The 18,965-nt window shown below is 48.9% G+C and overlaps 1 protein-coding gene across 5 annotated transcripts in view; it reads left to right on the top strand.

Moving 5' to 3' along the window:
* Positions 1 to 18,965, top strand: part of ASTN2 (astrotactin 2) — a 358,876-nt gene that overhangs the window by 318,899 nt on the left and 21,012 nt on the right. For all 5 annotated transcript variants that reach the window (XM_087752526.1, XM_087752527.1, XM_087752528.1 and 2 more), the window contains one exon: positions 5,834 to 5,975. In XM_087752526.1, coding sequence (XP_087608652.1) covers positions 5,834 to 5,975 — 142 coding nt within the window. The remainder of the gene's footprint in view (positions 1 to 5,833; positions 5,976 to 18,965) is intronic.

Here is an 18,965-nt window from a genome sequence, read left to right as displayed (position 1 = left end):
ACCAAGCACCAGATCCGAAGTACATTAAACCCAGGTACAACCTTATTGTAGAGGAACCACCCTGCAAGCCTGTGCTCCCCATCTACCCATCCAAAAACCCAGTCCAAGCCTTCTGCTCACAGCCCTCCTCTGAACCTCCCCTCCTCAAGGCAGAGCCGCAGAGGAAGAGGAGGGTGGGATGACGACCCCCAAAAGGTGACAAACTTGGAGTGCTGAGCGTGCCATTTGTTTCCTCATTTCACGAACCAAAACCTGGCAAGAGCAAAGTGGAGTAAGGTCTCTTTTTCCATCTGCTTCGCTGGCATTGCTCCGGGGGTCACTGCCAGGGACGGAGGTCCTCGCTGGGCCCCATCTGCCTTCCCCGGGCTCCCTCATTTATGCCCACTTGGGCCTCTGACATTCTACTCTGTTTTTCTTTCCTTGAAAATGGATCAGGAATTGGGAGCTGCTGCGCAGGAACGCGCCTGTTCCCCATTACAGCTCCACCGGGGCTGTAACACGATCGTGCCTGCTCCATACCCACACAGATATTTATTTATCTATACAGGTTTTCTCCTTGTTTTCATTAAGTTAGGCAGAAAAGGTTAATCTTTCTTCTGCTAAAGCTTCAAAACCAACCAAGCTAAATAAAATATGATTTCTTTCATTTCTTTTTTAAAGGACACTCTCTCTCTTCCCCCCCCCCCCCTTAAGTACCAGAATGAGGTCACAGTCAGAGATGCCACAAGAGTAAATTGAAAACAGGTTAAAAAAAAGCAAAAGGGAGAAAGACGGAGAGAGAAAACCACAATCAGAAGAAAGTGACTGGTAATGTTGCAGGGTTGGTTTCATCCAGTCTAGTAAAGAAGCTGTCAAGACAGAGACATTGGTGCCTTCCTACTTTCCTCTTTGTGCTCTTTCTAGGAATCTTGAAGGTGAATCACAGCAGGGAGGTCTCCTCTTGTCTTCATTTCCACTTTGGTTTGCACTGCCTGGGTTTTGTCCATGCTGCTGTCAGCACAGGGACACAGGCTGAAGGTGTGAGAATGCCTGTGAGGGTCCCAGAGCTTCCTTTTCCTCCTCTAACCTCCTGGAGGCTCCTGGACTTGCTCTCTTGTTTAGTCTGGTTGAACTCAACGCCGTAACTCGTGTTGTCTTTGGTGGGATGGTTGATAGGTGATTCATCCTGCCTGCTGTCCGCAACTGCTGGACGCTGGCACGGGTCATGGTGGAAGGACTGAGGCAGACTAAGACTGTTGGATGCTGCGAGCAAGAGGTCTGAGCCTGCTCCCATCCATTTTCATTCCTCAGTTCCCATTCCTGCTCATCTGAGCCTCCTGCCACTAGAAATGTGCTCGCTCAAGGGCAGATTGCCAGCTCAGCCTTGCAGGCAGGCAGCTGAGTCGGGGGTATCCTCCTCCTCCAGACCAGACATCAAGTTGAGTTCCCAGGTGGCTATCCCAGAGCCATCACCGGTGGGTTGACCTTGGTGTGGCCAGACCTTGGTGTGGCCAGGAGAAGTTTGCAAAGCTTCACAAAATGGGGCTAACCTCCCTGCAAGTTCCAAGCGTGCTGTTATTTTCCTCTGTTTTAGGGAGAGCTCTGACTCACCACAACACCAGAATCAATATAAGATACGTTTACAAAACCAAAAAGAGGAGGGTTGCCAAACTCCGCAGCCGTGTTTGTGGAAGAGGACGAGGCAGTAGCGAGGGGTTGCACTGGAGAGAGAAGGAAGATGCCCCCTGGAGGGAGCTGCATCTTCCCAGCAGTCATTAGTAGAGCAGAGATTGATTTTTAAAAGCTGCCTGGGGAATTGGATGGTTTGGGGAAGAGCAGCCCTGGGAAGGCAAAGGCATGGAAATGAGGGGGAAGAGAGTCTTGCAGGAATTTGGTCTACAGTTGGGAGTATCAGCATCCCTTTGCTGAGCCCAACTGCTCCGTTACCTTGAATCTGTGCGTCAAGTACCATCTTTTGCTCTGTGCACAGCATTTACCATAGTGATGTTGAGCTCTGGTCTGGATTTTTTACTACTGAGAAGTGAACACAGGTGAGGCATCCTCACAGGAGCTGGTCATTTGTCCTTGATATCTGTAACAGCTTATTGCTTTATTTAGCGTGACATCAATTATTTATTACTATTAATGAAGGACACAGATGGCTGTCTGGTCAATAAAATATCTCCTACTCCACAGAGATGATCTACTTAGCTATCATTTACTCTGCAGAGAACCTTTGGATTCTTTCTGAAATTTAATAATGTGAGCAAAGATACTACAACAATCTAGAAGGTTTGTGCTTCAGGGCTGCTTTGGGAGGCTGAAATCCTTCTTTATATTTGCTGGCAGGGTGTGCGAGAACACAGGTCCAGATGGGAAAGAGAAGCCCCTTTGCTTTCCATCACAAGCTACTTATCCATATAATCCCTTTTATAAAGTCATCAAACTCCTTCTTAAAAGATTGCTAGGTTATATGCCTTTCTCAGGAGTAGACCGTTTATTCATATCCAATTTACTTTCTCTTGCCATTACTGCCCATTAGCCTAAATATTTATTTTCCATCTGAGTGCCTGCCCTGTTGATGTATTCACAGAGTCATGTATTTCTGCTTGGCCTTTTTATGTCTCTGCTTGCATGGTAAACTTGTGCTTTTTGTTATTTCCCTGTGAAGCCTTCTCTCCTGCTTTCCCTGTGCCTTGTTCATAAGCACAGATGAGCAGTACCATGCACTGAGCTCTCACCATGGCCTTGTGTGGTTAGGTTGTTATTCCTCTATTGCTACAACATCCCAAGACCACTTTTCCTTGGTAGGGCAACATTGGAGGTCCATCATCCTCTTGCAATGCCAGCAAATGCACCTGTTGCCTTAGTTGCATTCCACTGACAAGGTCCCAGTCTAAATCTATGGAATAACTTGTTTTCTGGTCCTAGGGAAGGCTTAGGAAATTTCATTTCAGCTGCTCTCAGAGCAGCATGGACTGAAAAAGGAGGGACTTCCCTTGTGTGCGGTGAACAAATAAAGTTGCTGTGTGCTCTCCTTCACCCAGGGGAGAGCACGGAAAAGCAGCTCCCTGTGTTCGCTGCAGATTGACAGCTCTGGGTAGTCAGTTCGTCCCTAGGGTGTCCCTTACCTGACCCTGTCTTTGCTCTGCAGTCCGTGCAGTCTGGCACCACCAGCAATCTCACTGCTGCTTATACAGGTGCAGAAAGATTCCCAGCCTTGGGAGTGAGGTTTCAACACCTTTGCTAGCATCTGTTTTGCTATTTTCATAACAACCTCTTTGCTTTTTTTTGATTGTAGCAGGGCCAATGGGAGGGGAAAGTTCCCTAGAGGCTCAGGACTGAACACAAAGCACCCTCTTGCTGTAGGGATTTTATTGCAAGGGTTTTGGCTTAACCCAAGTTGACACTGCATTGGCAGACCCTGAGAGCTCGATTTCCTCCCGTGCAAGGGAACAGCAACACACTCCACAACCTAGGCAGGTCTCATCCATGGCAAACCAGATCATGATGTGATGCAGCTACCACTGCATTTCAAGGCAGTGCTTGCTGCCAGCCTGTTCCCCTCAAAGCTACCCAGAAAGACCGTGAAAGATGAGCACTCAGAAGTTAGTGAGTGCCTTAAAGAGAGTTAGCTGTGCAATTTTAATATGAGCTTTAATTCAGTGGTTGCACATGACATTTTCCATCCCATTTCCAGTCTCCTACAAGTCTGGTTCCACCCTCTGCACTGCCTGTCTCAGCCCTGTGTGTTTCTTTCCTGTTCCATCTCTTGTGCTCCCTGGCACAGATGTCCTGACTGATGCTCCTGGTACCCGTGGACTGCCAGTCCAAATCTCCGCTTGGTCTTGCCCAGTTGCTCATCACAGTCTCTCTGCCCAGCTATTTTCTCTCCTACCCCTCATTGGCTGCCTCTCAACCCTGAGTGCTCTGGAGGAAGGTGTGAGATCCCACAGCAGACACCCATGGGATGATCTGTCCCCGCTGTGAAGTTTCTTCCTGGTCAGAAGGGAGGTTGCTTGAGGTCTGAAAAGGCATAAAAGCTCTTGCTCTAGCTCAGCAACACAATTTGGTCCTGCTTCTTTGTTATATGTTTGTGATTCATCTGCTTTGTAAGTCATGGCAGTGTCTGTTCTCAATGACTTCTGGTGACAGAGACTTCCCCAATCCAGCCCGACATTGTATGAAAGGGGACAGAAATGAAAGTTGGAAATGAGCAATAGAGCTTTGTCTGTTTGTTTAAACCATAAACCCAGAGTTAAGGGGCTTACTCAAGGCCATTCGGTGCTCGTGACTTCCAAGCAGTGATGGTACTGCTGCCAACGCAACCTGCCCGTTGAGTTGACTTGGGGTTTGGTACAGACCTGGAGCTGGGGACTGGGTTAAGCTACAGAGACTGGTGACAGAGCTGCCTGAAAAAAATGTGGAAAGAACAAGTCGTGCTGGGAGCATTAAAATGAATAATTAAGGCTTGGATTCCTTTAGGGAGGAAAAGAATTTATTGCTGCTCTTTTCTCTAGCCAAGGGGGACATTTGTTGCTGAGTTGTGTATTTTGAGACAAGACGCAAATGCGGTTTGGGGGGCTGTGGAGGAGGGGATTTTTTTTCTACCTAGGTAATCCAGCTGCACAGCGAGATGTTCTGGGCTGGTTATACCACTGGGTTATTTCTTACGGTCTGTACCAGAGATGGCAAGACTTGTGCTTCATTTCAGTAGTCCTCAGTCACTTTTGCTTTTAGAAAAACAAAGAAAAAAAAGTGCTAAGAAGGGAATTCTCCTCCTCCCTCTGCTGCAGTGTCTTGACATTTACACATGCACAAGGTATCCAGCACCGCAATCTGGGTCCAGGTTTGCTTATACCAGCATAACTCCATCAGCTGCAGCAGCCCTTTCTCCAGTTCCCATCAGTGGGAATGGGGGCACAACCAAGGCAGCTGCTCTGGTTTTTTTCCTGCTTAGTGCTTGGGAATTGAATGCAATGAGCTTTAACTGATAGACAGCCTGCCCACTGAAAGGAGACAGGTTGTACGGCAGTGGCTAATCATGCCAAAAAAGCTTAATAAATGGAGCATTTTCAGTTTCAGCGGGGTCATGATCTAAGTGTTTAATAAGCTTTATAAACAAGAAGACAAAAAAAAAAGTTTTTCAGCATTTTTAATTAGTATTTTTTTCTTCAAATGCTTGTAAAGTGTTTTTCAGCACAGTTGAAGGAGCTCCAGTCAGAGCTCCAGGAGCCAGCAGAGTGCACATGAAAGGCAATGCAAAGCTACTAATATTCATTGAATAAAAAAAAAAACCACCACAGAAAAAAACCCAGCACATTGAGAGCAATTCCATCCAAGCTCTAAAAATGTTTCCTTTCCCAATAATCTAACACAGCAGAAACACATTTCACTGTGACAGGTGATTTTTGAAAAGGGCCATGTCCCCTTTAAGACCTGAATGTGCTGTTAGGGCAGGAGAGCCCTATTTAGCCAGGCTTCCAGATCTTCCGGGGACTTGGAGCCTGTCCTTGGATGGTGGTCCTGCATGTGGTGTTTGCAGTGAGTCCACACATTGCCAGTATGCTCTGTGAGTGCACCCTTCCACTGTCCAAGCGATGACTTAGCACTGGCCCTGGTTTCTGCAGTGGGTCCCTGTTACAGCTGATGGCCCAGGTGTGTTTTCTGCTTGCTTTGTGTATAGGTGATATTCTCCATATGGACTTGGGGCCATTCCTATCAGCCACAGCCAGCTAGAGTTTGTTGATTGCCTGTTCTGTGTAGAGGTGTTCCTACAGTGTTTTTTAAATGGTCAGCAATAATTTTGCACCTGTATTGATGTTTTGGTCTTGCTCATCTCTTTGCTCTCCAGGAGAATCCTTGAGCTTTGCGGATGATTTGCTTTCTGGCCTTGCAACATCCTGTGTGGCAGCGGGTAGGAGCCACGGAGATGTCCCTGAAACCAGCCTCTATTCAGTCATTTTCAAGTGCCTGGAACCAGATGGTCTGTACAAGTAAGCAGAGGCGTGTGGGGAGGTGCTGGGGGTGAGGGGGGATCTCCAGTTCTGTTGTTTAATTGTTATTAACCTTTTTGTTAGCACCATATTCCTCCAGACACTGGACAAATGATGACACTCTTTCTGTTGCTTTGAGTGGTAGGCTCTGCTAGTGAAATGGAAAACCAGTGTCTGTCAGTATGACACGAGAGGCACTGGGAGTCTGTGGGAGACTCCACTGGAATAACTCACATTTTCAGCGTGCTGGGCTTCCAGGTCCATGCCTGGTGGATTAGGGTTGTCTCATGGATGAACTGAGCTAATGTGGTCAGATTGAAGCAAGTTGCCAAATGCCTGGTGGACCAAAATAGCCAGATGTCAAAAGTGGGATAGGTGTTGTTTATGTACGTTGCTGTTTATATTAGGACACATATACCAGATCAGAGAGACATCAAATCCATCTGCCCACCACCCAGACACTTCTGCAGGGATGGCTGCCACACCTGTGCTGATGTTCTGGTTCACTTACTTGACTCTTCTGAGATATGCTTTGAGCACATGGGATTGGATTTTCTGTTTGACTCTTATGCAGTAATTAGTGTCCAAAGCAAAGGGATAATTTCAGGATCTGAATATTATCTTCTCCTTCAGTATCCTTTGGAGAGGGTCTGGGCTTTTCAACCTCACTGTCGTTTGGAGGGAGTCTGGGCTTTTCAACCTGGCTTGTTAGCCAGGGCATCCTCTATCTTGGGGGGGACAGCAGGAGCCAGGAGAGTAAGAGAGGAAAAAAGAGAGAAAAAAGGCAAGGAGATGGACGAGAGACAGAGTAAGCAAGAGAGAAACACCCAGGGCTCAATGTCAGAGTGACTGTAATAATTAAAACACATTTTGTAGTGAGTAATGAAACTTTTTATGGGACCACAAAAGCATTTAAAGCAAGAGCTGGCAAATGGTCTGTCAGCGAGAACTTTTAAAGATCTTGATTAATACTTTCCCTTTGCCTCCCTCTCCACCACCCCCCAGTTAAGTATGTTGACAGCCTCCAAAGAAGGAGAAGCCTTTATTGTACATCTCTTGAGCAGGGCTGTGTCCAGGAGCGGGCTCCAAGTGATACCTCTTGCCATTTAATAATTTTAAATGTTTTCCTGTTAAATATATATAATGCATAAATATAATTATTAATATCTCTGGGAACTGGGCTGCTCTGACAAGATGCCAGGGAGAGGCTGGAGCAACCGCAGAGCTTGCTAATAACCCGCCGCCCATAAAATCAGCCAGTTGTGAGCTCTCAGCCGTTCGGCTTACGGCTGCCAGGGGCATTGGGAGAGGGAAGAGCCGCTGGGTTTAATGGGGAGGCTGCTGCTGAGGTGAACACATGGAGCTGGGAGCCAGAAGGTCTGGCTCTTGGGCAGCCTGGGCTGCCAAATCACCTTCCCCATCTGCCGGGCAGGGATAATTGCACTCACCCATTGCTTTAGGGGCTCTGTGATCTAATTCCTGATGTCTGCAAAGGGCTGGGAGAGCCTTGGGTGGAAGGCGTAAGGCTTTGTCTGGGGTTCTGTCATCCCTTTGGTCAAAGCCAGGCTTCTGCTTTGTGGCACATTGCCATGGAGGGGGTAAGCAGAGATCAGTGATGCCCCTTGTCCTGCAGGTGGCTATGGGCAGCTCCTACTCTCTGTAGGTGCCCCTGGGTGAGGGACAGTAGCTTTTTGTGGGGAGCCATGGCTGCAGGCAGCCAGCAGGCATCATTCCCCTGGCATCAAGGAGCTTTGGACCCCATCCTTCTGCGGGGACAGGCCCTGCGGTGACGCACCGTGTTGGCTCCATCCCACCGCTAACGCTCAGCAGGGCTTGGCACACCATTCCCAGGACTGTGCACGCTTAAGCGCACATGTATGGACACATGTTTGTGTTGGCACCTGTGAGGATGGACCCACACTCCTGGGCATCCAAAAAATGTTCATGCACACACACTACAGCACACCTTCCTTGGCGTCTGCTGCTGCATGCCCCAGCACACCTGCGTGGACTGATAGACCTACTGCTTAATGTGTTTGCACGCACTGCCGTGGATGCATGCATATGCAGCACACACACAGACATTTACTCCAACCTGGGGCCTAACCAGCATGTGTTTATTTAGCATCTGTGCATCCTCAGATACATAGGCACACACATTAAATATTCCTCTGTTCAGATGTCCATACAGTTGCAACACAGCATGAAGAAAGCCAGAACAGTGAAATGTGAGGCTAACACTCTGTTCTGAGCCCGTGCAGACGTAACAACAACAGAAACACGGGCACGGGGTCATTTCTTAAATTGAATTTCTTCTGCTTGTTTCATTTGTTTCTGTGGAAAAATAGCTGTCTTGAAAGGCTCTGGCCTGGGTATAATCCTGATTATAGCAACTCGGCAGGGACTTGTGCTTTTCCCTAGGCTGTTAGGTGAGCACATAGAGTCTGCATCATCAGAGCTCTTCAAAAGCAAATGCTTTTGCTTGTTCAGTAGTCTAAGGGTATCACATAAATCGAGAGAGGGGACTGTGAGATCATGGAAGTCTCTTCTGCTCTGTAAATGTGTCAGACATCCTGTCCCTTTTCTGCTGTAGTACCTATGGCAATTACACTCTGCTGTTGACCGTTTGTTTGGAGTATTACCACCTGAGATCAAAGCTGGGCTTGAGTATGAAAAACAAACCCAAAAAATGCTCTACAAGCAAACAAATAAACAAAGTCTGATTGATTCCTCTGCTTTTGAGACTTCTGTAATTTCAAAATATAAGCTAACAAAAGGAGAACTAATTTACTTGTCCTTTGCAATGTCAGTCTGATGAAAATATGTTGCCTGTCAGCCTTTTTCTTCCCCCTGCCTGTAGTACTTTGGGGTTGAGATGCTAGTCCCTGCACAGAGGGTTTTCAGAGGGAAAGTAGTTCATGTCAACAAAGATGCATGTGCTCCATACACTCTTGTACACGCATGGACACTCCAGCCGGTCTGTCAGACATAGGTGCCTGTGCATGGGGATCCATGCTGCCATCATGTGAATGCACTGGTGTGCAAGCACACAGGAATACTGGGGATGGTCCTTGAAGTCTTTCAAGTTTGGTTTAAGCTCTTAAAAACCAAAAGTCTTATAATTCTTGCAAAACACATCACAGGAGAGGGGATTGTTCTCCCCTGAGGTCAGCTAGACTAGAGCAGTCTGCCAAGCTTCCTCCCAGGTGGATCTAGAAGAGGATGGGGTGAGGAAGGCAGAGAGAGAGATGTCTACATGTCTGTTAAGTGCTCATCTTGCATGGACCAGCCAGTTTAGACAGCGGTTAATGCCAGTCAGACTGATGGTTTGGGAGCTTGGGAGCACCGTGCTGTGACAGGCAACTGGTGATGCACCAAGCACCAAACACCAGTCAAGAGAAAGAGCTGTGGCTTGTCTCAGAGGTCACACTCAGCCTGGAAGACTGAGCTTATATTGCTCATGGCCCTTATATAGCTCAGCACCCTACAAACCCAACCAATCTCTCTGCTGTGGTGACAGGAGCTTCCCCCGTGCATCCCGTAGCCTCCCTGAGCCTTCAGCTCAGCTCATCCATCTCTCTAGCTCATCCATCTCAGCTTCTCACCCTGTCATTCCCTGAGTGCCTGGGGATGCCTCTTTGCTGAGCTGTACCTGATCAGCTGCCGGAAAGCAGCTTTGCCAGCCCAGCACGTTCATTTGAGATACTTGGGGAGACACCAAGTATCCCTCAGCCAAAAAGGGAAATTTTGGAAAGGGAAATGAAAACCCCCTCCAGCTCCTCAATGGAGCTGCAGTGCAAACACACCGACTTCTTCCCTGCACCACAGATACTATAATTATAGATTAGATTAATTCCCAATGTTTCACTTTATTTACATTCCTGACCTAGCCTATTCATTTCCGGTGTTTGTGCCAAGAATCAGCACAAAATTTACTGGAAATAATATGGAAGTCATCAGGATCCCTTCCAGAGCCTTTCCTTGGAGTGTGTTCATGTGCTGAGAAGGAGCCTCAAATTTGCATTCCCTTTGCTGGCTCAGATAGGGTTTCCCCAGGGTGATCCTGAAGCAGCCCAAAGGCTCTGGGAGAGCGTGTTTCAGGAGTATTGGAAAGGTGGAAAACCCTTCGTAGGGGATGAAGATTGGGGACTGCCATCAGATAGAAGGGGATTCAGTTAGACCTCAGAATGACAACACAAGGCTCCCATCCGCAGCCAAGCCCCACCAAGAACTGCCCAGCCAGCGTCATCCCCTGTAGGGTCTGAAGGCCATCACCAGCACGGCCAGGCTTAGCCTCTGTCATCATATGCTGGCTAACAGTGAACATACTTTAGTTTGGTGAGCTTAAGGAAAGAGGCAAAGGCATTGAGTAGGGGGAACCCATCGTAGCATAGAGAGACAGCAATTACAGTTCAGCAAGCTCAATGCGCTAAAGGAGCTGGCCCAGAACAAGGCTGATTAATGTTGACTGACCTCTGCCTTACGCATAGCTGGGATGAAAAGTGGAATGGAAACCCTTGGTGCTCAAGAGTGTGCTAATGCTGGCAGCAGTCTGCTGCTCCTTATACGATACTAATTGTTATTGTTGGTCTTCTGTCAGGAAGACACGTGAATGAGCACTGGAGCAATCTGAGACAGATCCCACATAGCTCAGTGGCATGGGTTAAAACACATCTGTTACAGCCCTTGGCTGAGTCCCCTGTGTGTATAGGAGCTGTGCTGCTTCATTGAATCCACCTCTTCTATTCCACATGCTCTCCAGCTTCCTGAAGCTGAGCAGTGTATGGCTGTAGTTTCTTCTCAGGCATTCCTGGCTTGCAGAAGCTCAAACAGGGCAAGTCAGGAGTTGAACAAGTGTTTGCTAAATCCCAGGCCTGTGCTCTAACTGCAGGCTCATCCTTCCTCAGCAGTTTAGGGTTGCTTCAGAACCAGGCTGCCCAAATGCTCTCTTAGATGTGATTTTGCTGAAGCAAGTCCAGCATGAAACTGTCTGGGCCCATCTGGGCTACGTGAAGATCACTACAGTGGAGGTGGATTGACCCCATGAAAGATGGTCTATACAGGGAGGTCAGGGGCTCAGTAGGAGATAATGTCTCTCTTTCTGCTGATATTAATGAAGTCCTGTGCATGGAGGAAGGTTGGACTCCTGTTGACGTTTCCAACATTAGGAGAGTGCACATATAGAGGCCACAGAAAAGACATTCATGCTTTCTTCATGGCCAGTCAAGGTGCTGGAGGCTCTTCCCAACTTTGCCATTTGCTCTACTGAGTGATGTAAGCAGATCGCTTTGTCTCACTTTCATCTTCATCTGTTTGCCTGTTCCCTTTATAAGCTCGGGTTTTAAGCTCTCTCTCACTCTCTCTGTGTACAGACCAGCCTGGGTGACTCAGATCAGGGCCTCCAGGTGCTGCTGCAATATTACTATAGTGATCGTTTGCCATCACCATTGTGAAAGTTGGGTTTGTGCCTGAATCCTCATTCCACATCCAGATCTGTCCCTGTCACCAGTATTCAGCCACCTGGGACATATCTGGAGTCAGAAGGTACACTGACCTCAGTGGAACCTTCTTCCCTAGTATCTGCCAAGCGTATGAGCTTCTCCCTCCTTTTCGCTGGAAAGACTAGGTTATCCTCCCCAAATTCTCTGTTTCTGCTCATACCTTGTGTCACAAAGAGAAACAGAACAGCCTTTGTTGCCTCCCATGGCCGGCTCCTCCCCACCCTTTCCTCAGGATGTCCAGATTGAAATAACATTCTTGGTGGTTTTGTTCTAAAAATTCCTGGCATCCAAGCCCCAAACCTGGCTGGGTCCAGGCCCATTCACATTGCTCACCTGAGGGTGGCTTGAGGAAGGCTGGCAGTGGGGGAGCAAGGAGGAGGAGGAGGCATGGACAGGTCATTGTGTAAGGTATTGCAGCTGGGGAAGTGTGCGAATATAGGATATTTTCGGGAAATGGTAATAGGGTGGAGAGGAGAAGTTTGGCCTCTTTGTCTGTTGGTAGACAAATGGACCTTTGCAATTCCACCTTTTCCCCATCACCAAATCCCTATCACCAACCCTTTACAGTTATGGACTTGGAGACTATTCTTATTTCTGAGCGTGTAGAAACCTAATGCCACTAACATAGATCCGTCCAAGTCTTATGTCATTGACTAATGGGAGAGTGAGTACAAGAGATGCGATATAAATATCAACACAGGCATTGCTGGCTTTGATTTGCCTCTAAGCCAGCAAAACCTGCACTGTGCTACTGCGTTGGAGTTATTTGTTTTGTTCATCAGTTCTCCATGGTATAGAATACATTTTTCCTGAAGGCTGGAAAGCTGAGGGTCATGTTGATTTGATTCTTACAGTGGGGTTTGAACCCTCTCCCCTTCCAGGACACAAGGAATTCACTGCTTGGAGTGGGTGTTTCTTTTATCTTGTAGGGGAGCAATGGGTCAGGAGAAGGGCAATTGCTTTTGTTCTTGTTGGCCATGTCCTAGCTAGGGAAACTGAGGCAGGGAGAGGTGATGTGACATGCCTGAAGCTCTTCAGTGGGCTGGAGCTGAGCAGAGTCGAGGGATGCCCTTGCTCGCACTTCACATAGGCCCCACTTCAGAAGAGCACTTAAAAGAATTGCTTTTTTGGTCAGGGGATTAAGCAATGCCTCTAGCACAAAAATAGGGTCTCCTCTTCCTAATTTCCTCATGCAGTCTGGGACCCAGGTACCTGAGAGGTCACATCAAGGAAGCCGTGGCATGCCCTCAAAAATGCTGCTGGCTGGCTTGGTGTCTCACACTCTCCCCTCTCTCTTGTTCTTGTCCTCAGTGTGTTGGTGTTTTTTTCCCAGCAAAGCCAATCTGGCAGCAAAATGACTTTTTTGAACAGTACTAGAGACAGCGGGCGATGCCACTTTGCCAGCTGGAGTTTTCCCTCTGTTGCCAGAGCGCAGATGAAGCTTCTGCCGCCGCACCTCCATCCCGGGCACTTAGCAGGAGCGATGCTCGCTTGCCTTGTGGGGGGCAGCACCAGGGCTTTGACACAAAGAGGCAGTGTTACATCACGTCTGCAGCTCCGGTCCTGCTTGCAGTCCTGCTGGGGTGCGCACAGCCCAAAACACGCTCTGCCCATGCTGATCCTGGAATTTAAATTACGGGCAAGCTTGATGCAGAGGGATCCAAGCAGGCTGTGTGCAAGCCAGCCCAAGCCAGACGCAGCACGGCTGTGTTCACTTGGCAGTCCCACGGCCTTACACCTGCTCTGCCAAGCAAGAGGAGAGCAAGGGGGTATCAGACAAAGTGCAAGCCTGGGCTGGTGGGGCTGCTCTGCAGCAGGATTGGAGCTGGCACCTTACGTGCTGTGGTGCTGGTGATGTTTTACTGCTCGGGTCTCTGTTAGGGTGATTCACCATGCGTTGTTTTGTGGCTGGATAGCTCTTGTACACCCCAGGCAGACTTTGTCTCTGCAAAATGATGATTGGATTTGCCACGTGTGTGTTCATGCGTCGCTAGCCAACACCTTGATGTTTGGATGGGAAGTTTTTGCCTCCTCCTTTGACTGGTCCCTGCACCCAGTAGCAGCTCAACCTGATATTTGCAGACAATTCAAGTTTTTAATAGGCTAATTCTAGCCTTAAGGAGGGGCCAAAAGCAGCTCAGCTGTATCCATAAATATGTCCCAGGAAGGATGTGACAAGCTGCTCTGGTGCCCAGGTGTTCAGATACTACTGCACCCACAGGTCTTATCTGAAGCTGGAGCCATACCCACAGCCCAGGGAGTAAATCAGCTCAGACAGACTCTGGATGGGACCCCAGGTCCCAAAAGCTGGAGATACCGGGCCCAAAAGGCGATGCTGATCCAAATAAAAAAATAAGTCATAAACTAATCCTATCTGCCCATCTTTTCCTCCACACTCTAGAGGCAAAGTATGGATGCCATTACCTACAAGATCTGTCCCAGCTCAGACCAGCAATGTGCATTTATCTCATACGTGGCCTGCAAGTCCATAAAACTAGTTAAACATTTTTTTTGTTTCATTTTTCCAAAGGACACCTGCAGCACATCCCACCCCATCCTTTTCTTGTAACAGCAACAGCACAGTCTCTCACCAGCCTTTTCTCCCAGAGAGCACTTTGTTATCTTCATTTTCCTTTTTTTTTGCTATGCATTTAAAAAAAAATCCCAACATTTCTCTTTTAATCTTTGGCTTGTGCAGAGCATTATATCTGTAAGCACCCACCTCGTGGTCGTGCCACACTGGATTTTATCAGCACACGGTGAGCCCTCTGGCTCTGCCACCGCTTCTCCCCCTCAAGGTCACGGGACAAGGCTGTTTCCCAGCTGCAGGGAGTTTGTCATGGGGGAGCTGCATGGGTGACGGACCTCCTGCACAGGCGGTTGCTGAACTCACCTGCTTTCTGGTAGATCTTGAGTGACCTTTAACTTATTCTTTGGGTTTTGGGATTGTTTGTCCCCTGCAAAAGAAGTTTGCTTGTATTTTTCTAGTTTGAGGATATTGAGTGCATCTGGGTTTTTCTGTGCTGGTCTTCAGTGGTGTTGAAGGGAGGTGTTATTCCCCTAGACCTCAGGCAGTCTTGGGTTCAGATGATGGAGCAGTAGTGTGGTAGGACATGGCCTGCAATTTCTTTGCTGCAACTGCTGCTGCTTAGCTGTTTTGCTTAATAGTGGACTTGTCAGGAGTGCCCACATTTTGGGACCTTTTTCAGTTTTATGTTCTGAGGCTTTAGAAATCCCTCAGCTTCACAAGTTCACAGCCCTCATTGCCTGTCTCAGGTTATGTTAGTGCTTAGGTGGCCAAGTCCCTGCTGCAGAACCCGTGTTTGCAAAAGTAACCAGTGAATTCAAACATCTCCATTTTGGGAGCATCATCTTCAAGGCTTCACTGGCAGAGCCACAGCTCCCACTGGCTTCAGCTGAGTTTGCACTAGAGTAGGTCACTGTAAAGTGGAGACACTCAAGTAGCCTCAAAGTAGCTGCTGCTTTCTGAGTTTTCCCAGCTGTAAAACAGACATGTTAAAACTGAGCTACACCCTTTGCTAGGTTTCCTGTACAGTGAGAACAGCATAATAAAATGGGAGAGAAAGCCGAGAAGTAGCTGCTTGGTTGCAGAGGTGGCATCTACGTGGTGAGGTGGGACTTGCCATGGGTTGTGCTCCCTACTGGAGCTGTGGCCCACTTGGTCTCTGCTTGGTCTCCCCAATCTGATACCACCTCATACTGCCAAGGATATTTTCTTTGAGTACCTTCAGAGTGATTGTTCCCAGCACACATGCCCTTATTACTCCTGGTCACCTCACACACACACGCTCACTTCCCTCATCAGGCATGAGATAAATTTGATTATACAGCAATATGGTTTCTGTTATGAAAAGGGGAAAGAAAATACCCTGGCTTTCACTGAAAACCCTTGGAGCCAAAGCTTATGTCATAATTTAAATGTTTCTAAAAAAGAAAAGTAGGGGATGAGGGTTGCTTTTTGTTCAGAGGATGGTGGATGGAGGGGGTGGTGGGGCAGGGTCCTGGCTTCACTAGATGAGCTGATGGAGCTGGGTGTGGAGACCTGCTGCCCTGGCAGCAGGGAGCCCCGACTCAGGGAGCTCGGTGCTGGGTCACTGCTAGATGTTTGCCCAAACACCTGGAGCCACTGGCTGGGCAGCCAGCCAGCTCAGTGAGGTGGGCTTGGGTGCTTACCTTGACTCAGCGCTGGGCTGTCATACCCCTGAATCAGGGCCTGTTGCTTTTCTTCCATCTTTTCTCCTGTTGGTTGGGGAAGCTGCAGGGCAGTGCACAGCAGCAGCAACCTGAGCTATGTCTGGCACGTGCCAGCCCCTGGCATCGTTTTCTCCTTCCTTCTGATCATCTCCCACCGCCCTGCAGTTATGGAAATAGCCTCAGCTCTTAATCTCATTGCACAAGCCTGCCACCAGGCTGGGATACTTTCATGTTTTCTTTCTATCTGGTTTGCGTCATTGCAACATCACAGTCTTCCAGCCTTTCTTTGACAGGGTGTGGGGTAAGTACGTATCCTGCACACCAGAACCTTTACGCGCCAATGCCAGTTTCTTGCATGGGGTGGGGGATGCTCGGGTATGCCTCTTGCTCTCTGGGACACCCACCCCAGGCTGCTGGGGAAACCTCTCAGAACAAGCACCTCGAACCAAAACACTTCTTCAGTGCCCTTTGGCATGTCACCACAGATATAAGCAAAAGGATTTCAAGCCATTACAGCTGCCACAAGTTGTCCTCTTGTCCCTACGCTGCACCCCCCTTCTTGCAGGAGTGTCCATCCTGCACGGGCAAGGTCTGCTGCATGTCCCTGGCTTGGGCAGCCTATTCTCCAGAGGAAGTTGCTGTCTTAATAACAACATCTTTTTGCTTAATTGTGAGCTTAGTTGTCCCAGAGCAAGTCTGGGATAATGCCCGAGTCACATCAATGCAGCTCTCCCTGCTTTATGCCCATAAAGTAGGCCAAGACAGAAACAAAGATTCTGTCTCATCCCAACCCACTGTCCTGCCTGCCCAGCTGGCCTTATCCCCATCAAGGCAGTATGTAGGGGACTGGTGGGGACCTGAAGCTACCTGGGGTGATCCTATGAATCCAACCTTTGCAGCACTGCTGCAGGCTGTGATGTATTTACCTGATTAACAGGCTGCCTCTGGGGACCATCAGCACTACCAGTGTCACCTTCTCTGTCTTCTCTGCCTCTTGTTCTTCTCCCCTCTGGGTTTCGGGGCTTTGTTAGGGTTTGTGTACATTTTGCGGTGCTGCGTCCCCATGGGTGCTGCCCTTTGTCTGTGCTGGACCCAAGTGCATGGAAATGTATGGATGAGGACTGCTGTGTGTATCTGTCCATACTGTTTATGGGTTTGGATCTGGGAGGCAGAGACACCTTGCTTTGCTGGGGGTCTTTCCTATACCAGCAGCAGGAACATGTACCTTAGTGCTGCCCAATACCCCATAAACCTACCATCCCATAACCCTTATCCCGTAGCCCATCTGAGGCGAAATCATGGCCAGCTCCTGCTCTAAATAACCTCTGGGTATGCAGGTGTATTTTTGAGATGTTTGATGAGGATATCTGTGACGGTGCACGCGTGGAGCAGCATGTGATTGTGTGGCTGGTTAGCCTTGTGCTCTGGCAGGTGAAGCAAACCCTTTACAGAGGGCTTTCCACCGAGGGCGCTGCAGAGAACAGAATATCCTAAATACTGCTACAGCCCAGCAAAGTGCTGCACCTTGTGTTCCCCTTGGCAGTGTACAACACTCCCTGGGCAGCAGCTTGCAGTGACATCCCTGTTGCTCTTCCATTGCCTATCCAAACCTGCCTGATCGCTGCTCTGGCAGAGCTGCCCCACTGCAGCCCAGCCCATGGTGTGAAGCCCACCCCATAGCATGAAGCCCATCTCTGTCAGCCCACGCGGCTCCTGCGCTCTTGCAGGCCACCTCCAGCTTTCAGCTCTGTCCCTGGCTTGTACCTGCTGCACTGCCACCCGCTGAATTGTTTTCCAAGTGGAAACATGAGTTGAAGTATTAACTCCACAAGGGCCTTTCTGTGCAATGCGCCGGGATTAAATATTTATGTTGGCAAAAAGCGTGTAATAGGCAGCTCAAGATCAGAGATAATGAAATTGAGGTGTGTGGAGAAAGGGGGGAGGAGGCGGGGGGCTTGCAGGACCAGAAGGGAGAGGGACACAAGTGGGTTGTACTATGTGTGCATGGCGATTGCTTTCGGTTTTACTAATACCCCACCTGTTTCCAGGGGGACCCCAGCCCCATCACTGGGGGCTCTGCAATGCATGAGGGAGTGCAGAGATCAGCCATCGCCATTCCTTGCATGCAGGAGTAACTGTCACCCGGGTGACTTTAGCTTAGAGCCATCTGAAGTAAGGTGGGGCAGGGACTGTCCTGGGGAAGATGCCTGGGCAGGGAGCAGCGAGTGATGAGACCCTCTCTGTTTCATCTGCAAACAATGTACAATCCTAAATCATTAATAGTGGTGATATGGGATCCCTCTCTCTTCCAGACCACTGCAGTCAAGGTTATTTACCAGTGACTGTATCCGATCAGGCAGCAATGTGGTTTGGATTATACGGAGGGCTCCTGATCAAGTCAGGAGGATGATCATTGTGGCAACTGCAGCAACTGAGTGGGGAAGTCCCATGCAAGCCCCCGCGGTGGGCGTTAACGAAGAGCCCCGTGAGGATGGGCAGCAGGGGTGCACGAGGGGAGCAGGCAGAGGCGAGGTGCGCAGTGGAGAGGGCACTGGGCGATGCAGGAGGGAGGACCCGCTCCTCTGCTGCGGGAGGAAAACAAGGAGCACATGCAATAGCAAAGGGCGCTGCTCTTTCTCAATTTATTATCTTTATGAGACAGCAACATCTCTCTCTTTCTCCCAACAACAAATATCACAGAAGGCGGCGCATGGGGGGTGTGAGTCCCGCGCTGTGCTGTGGGACTGTGGCCAGTCGCAGAGCCTCCAGGGAGGTATGAAACGAGGCATGAATGGAGTGTTAGGAGAGAATGGAAACTCTCCCCTGGCTCCCAGGCCAGCTCTCTTGCGGGGGGTCCCTTGCTCACGATGACAGCGCTGCCTCTTATAAACACGCATTTCCTCATCCCCGTTTGTTTCTCGCTCTTGTGCAATCTCTTGTACCAGACAGGAATGGGAGTGAGTCCCAATGGTACGTGAATGTGTTACAAAAAGCCTTCCCACCCTGCCACCAACAAAGTACTGAGAAATAACAACAGGGTTTAAAAGAAAAAAAAGAGAAAGAAAAGAAAGATGGGGGGAGCTGGATGGATTTGCAACTGGCCATGAGTTATTATTCTGAGTGTAAACTCAAGGGCATGGCTATGCTGGTAGTTTGCAGCATCAACCAGCACTCAGAAGCCCCTGCTGCGCTTGGTGCTGTGCATCCCTCTGGGAAAAGGAAGTTCCTTCCACAAATGACTTTACTGGGTGAAAAACATGGGACAAAAATAGGG

This window comes from Nipponia nippon, unplaced genomic scaffold (genome assembly GCF_047370975.1).
Source record: "Nipponia nippon isolate SJK-2023a ecotype South Korea unplaced genomic scaffold, ASM4737097v1 scaffold_16, whole genome shotgun sequence".
In the NCBI taxonomy this organism is placed as follows: Eukaryota; Metazoa; Chordata; class Aves; order Pelecaniformes; family Threskiornithidae; genus Nipponia; species Nipponia nippon.
Note: the sequence above shows the minus strand (reverse complement) of the source record. Positions and strands in the feature narration are given on the sequence as shown.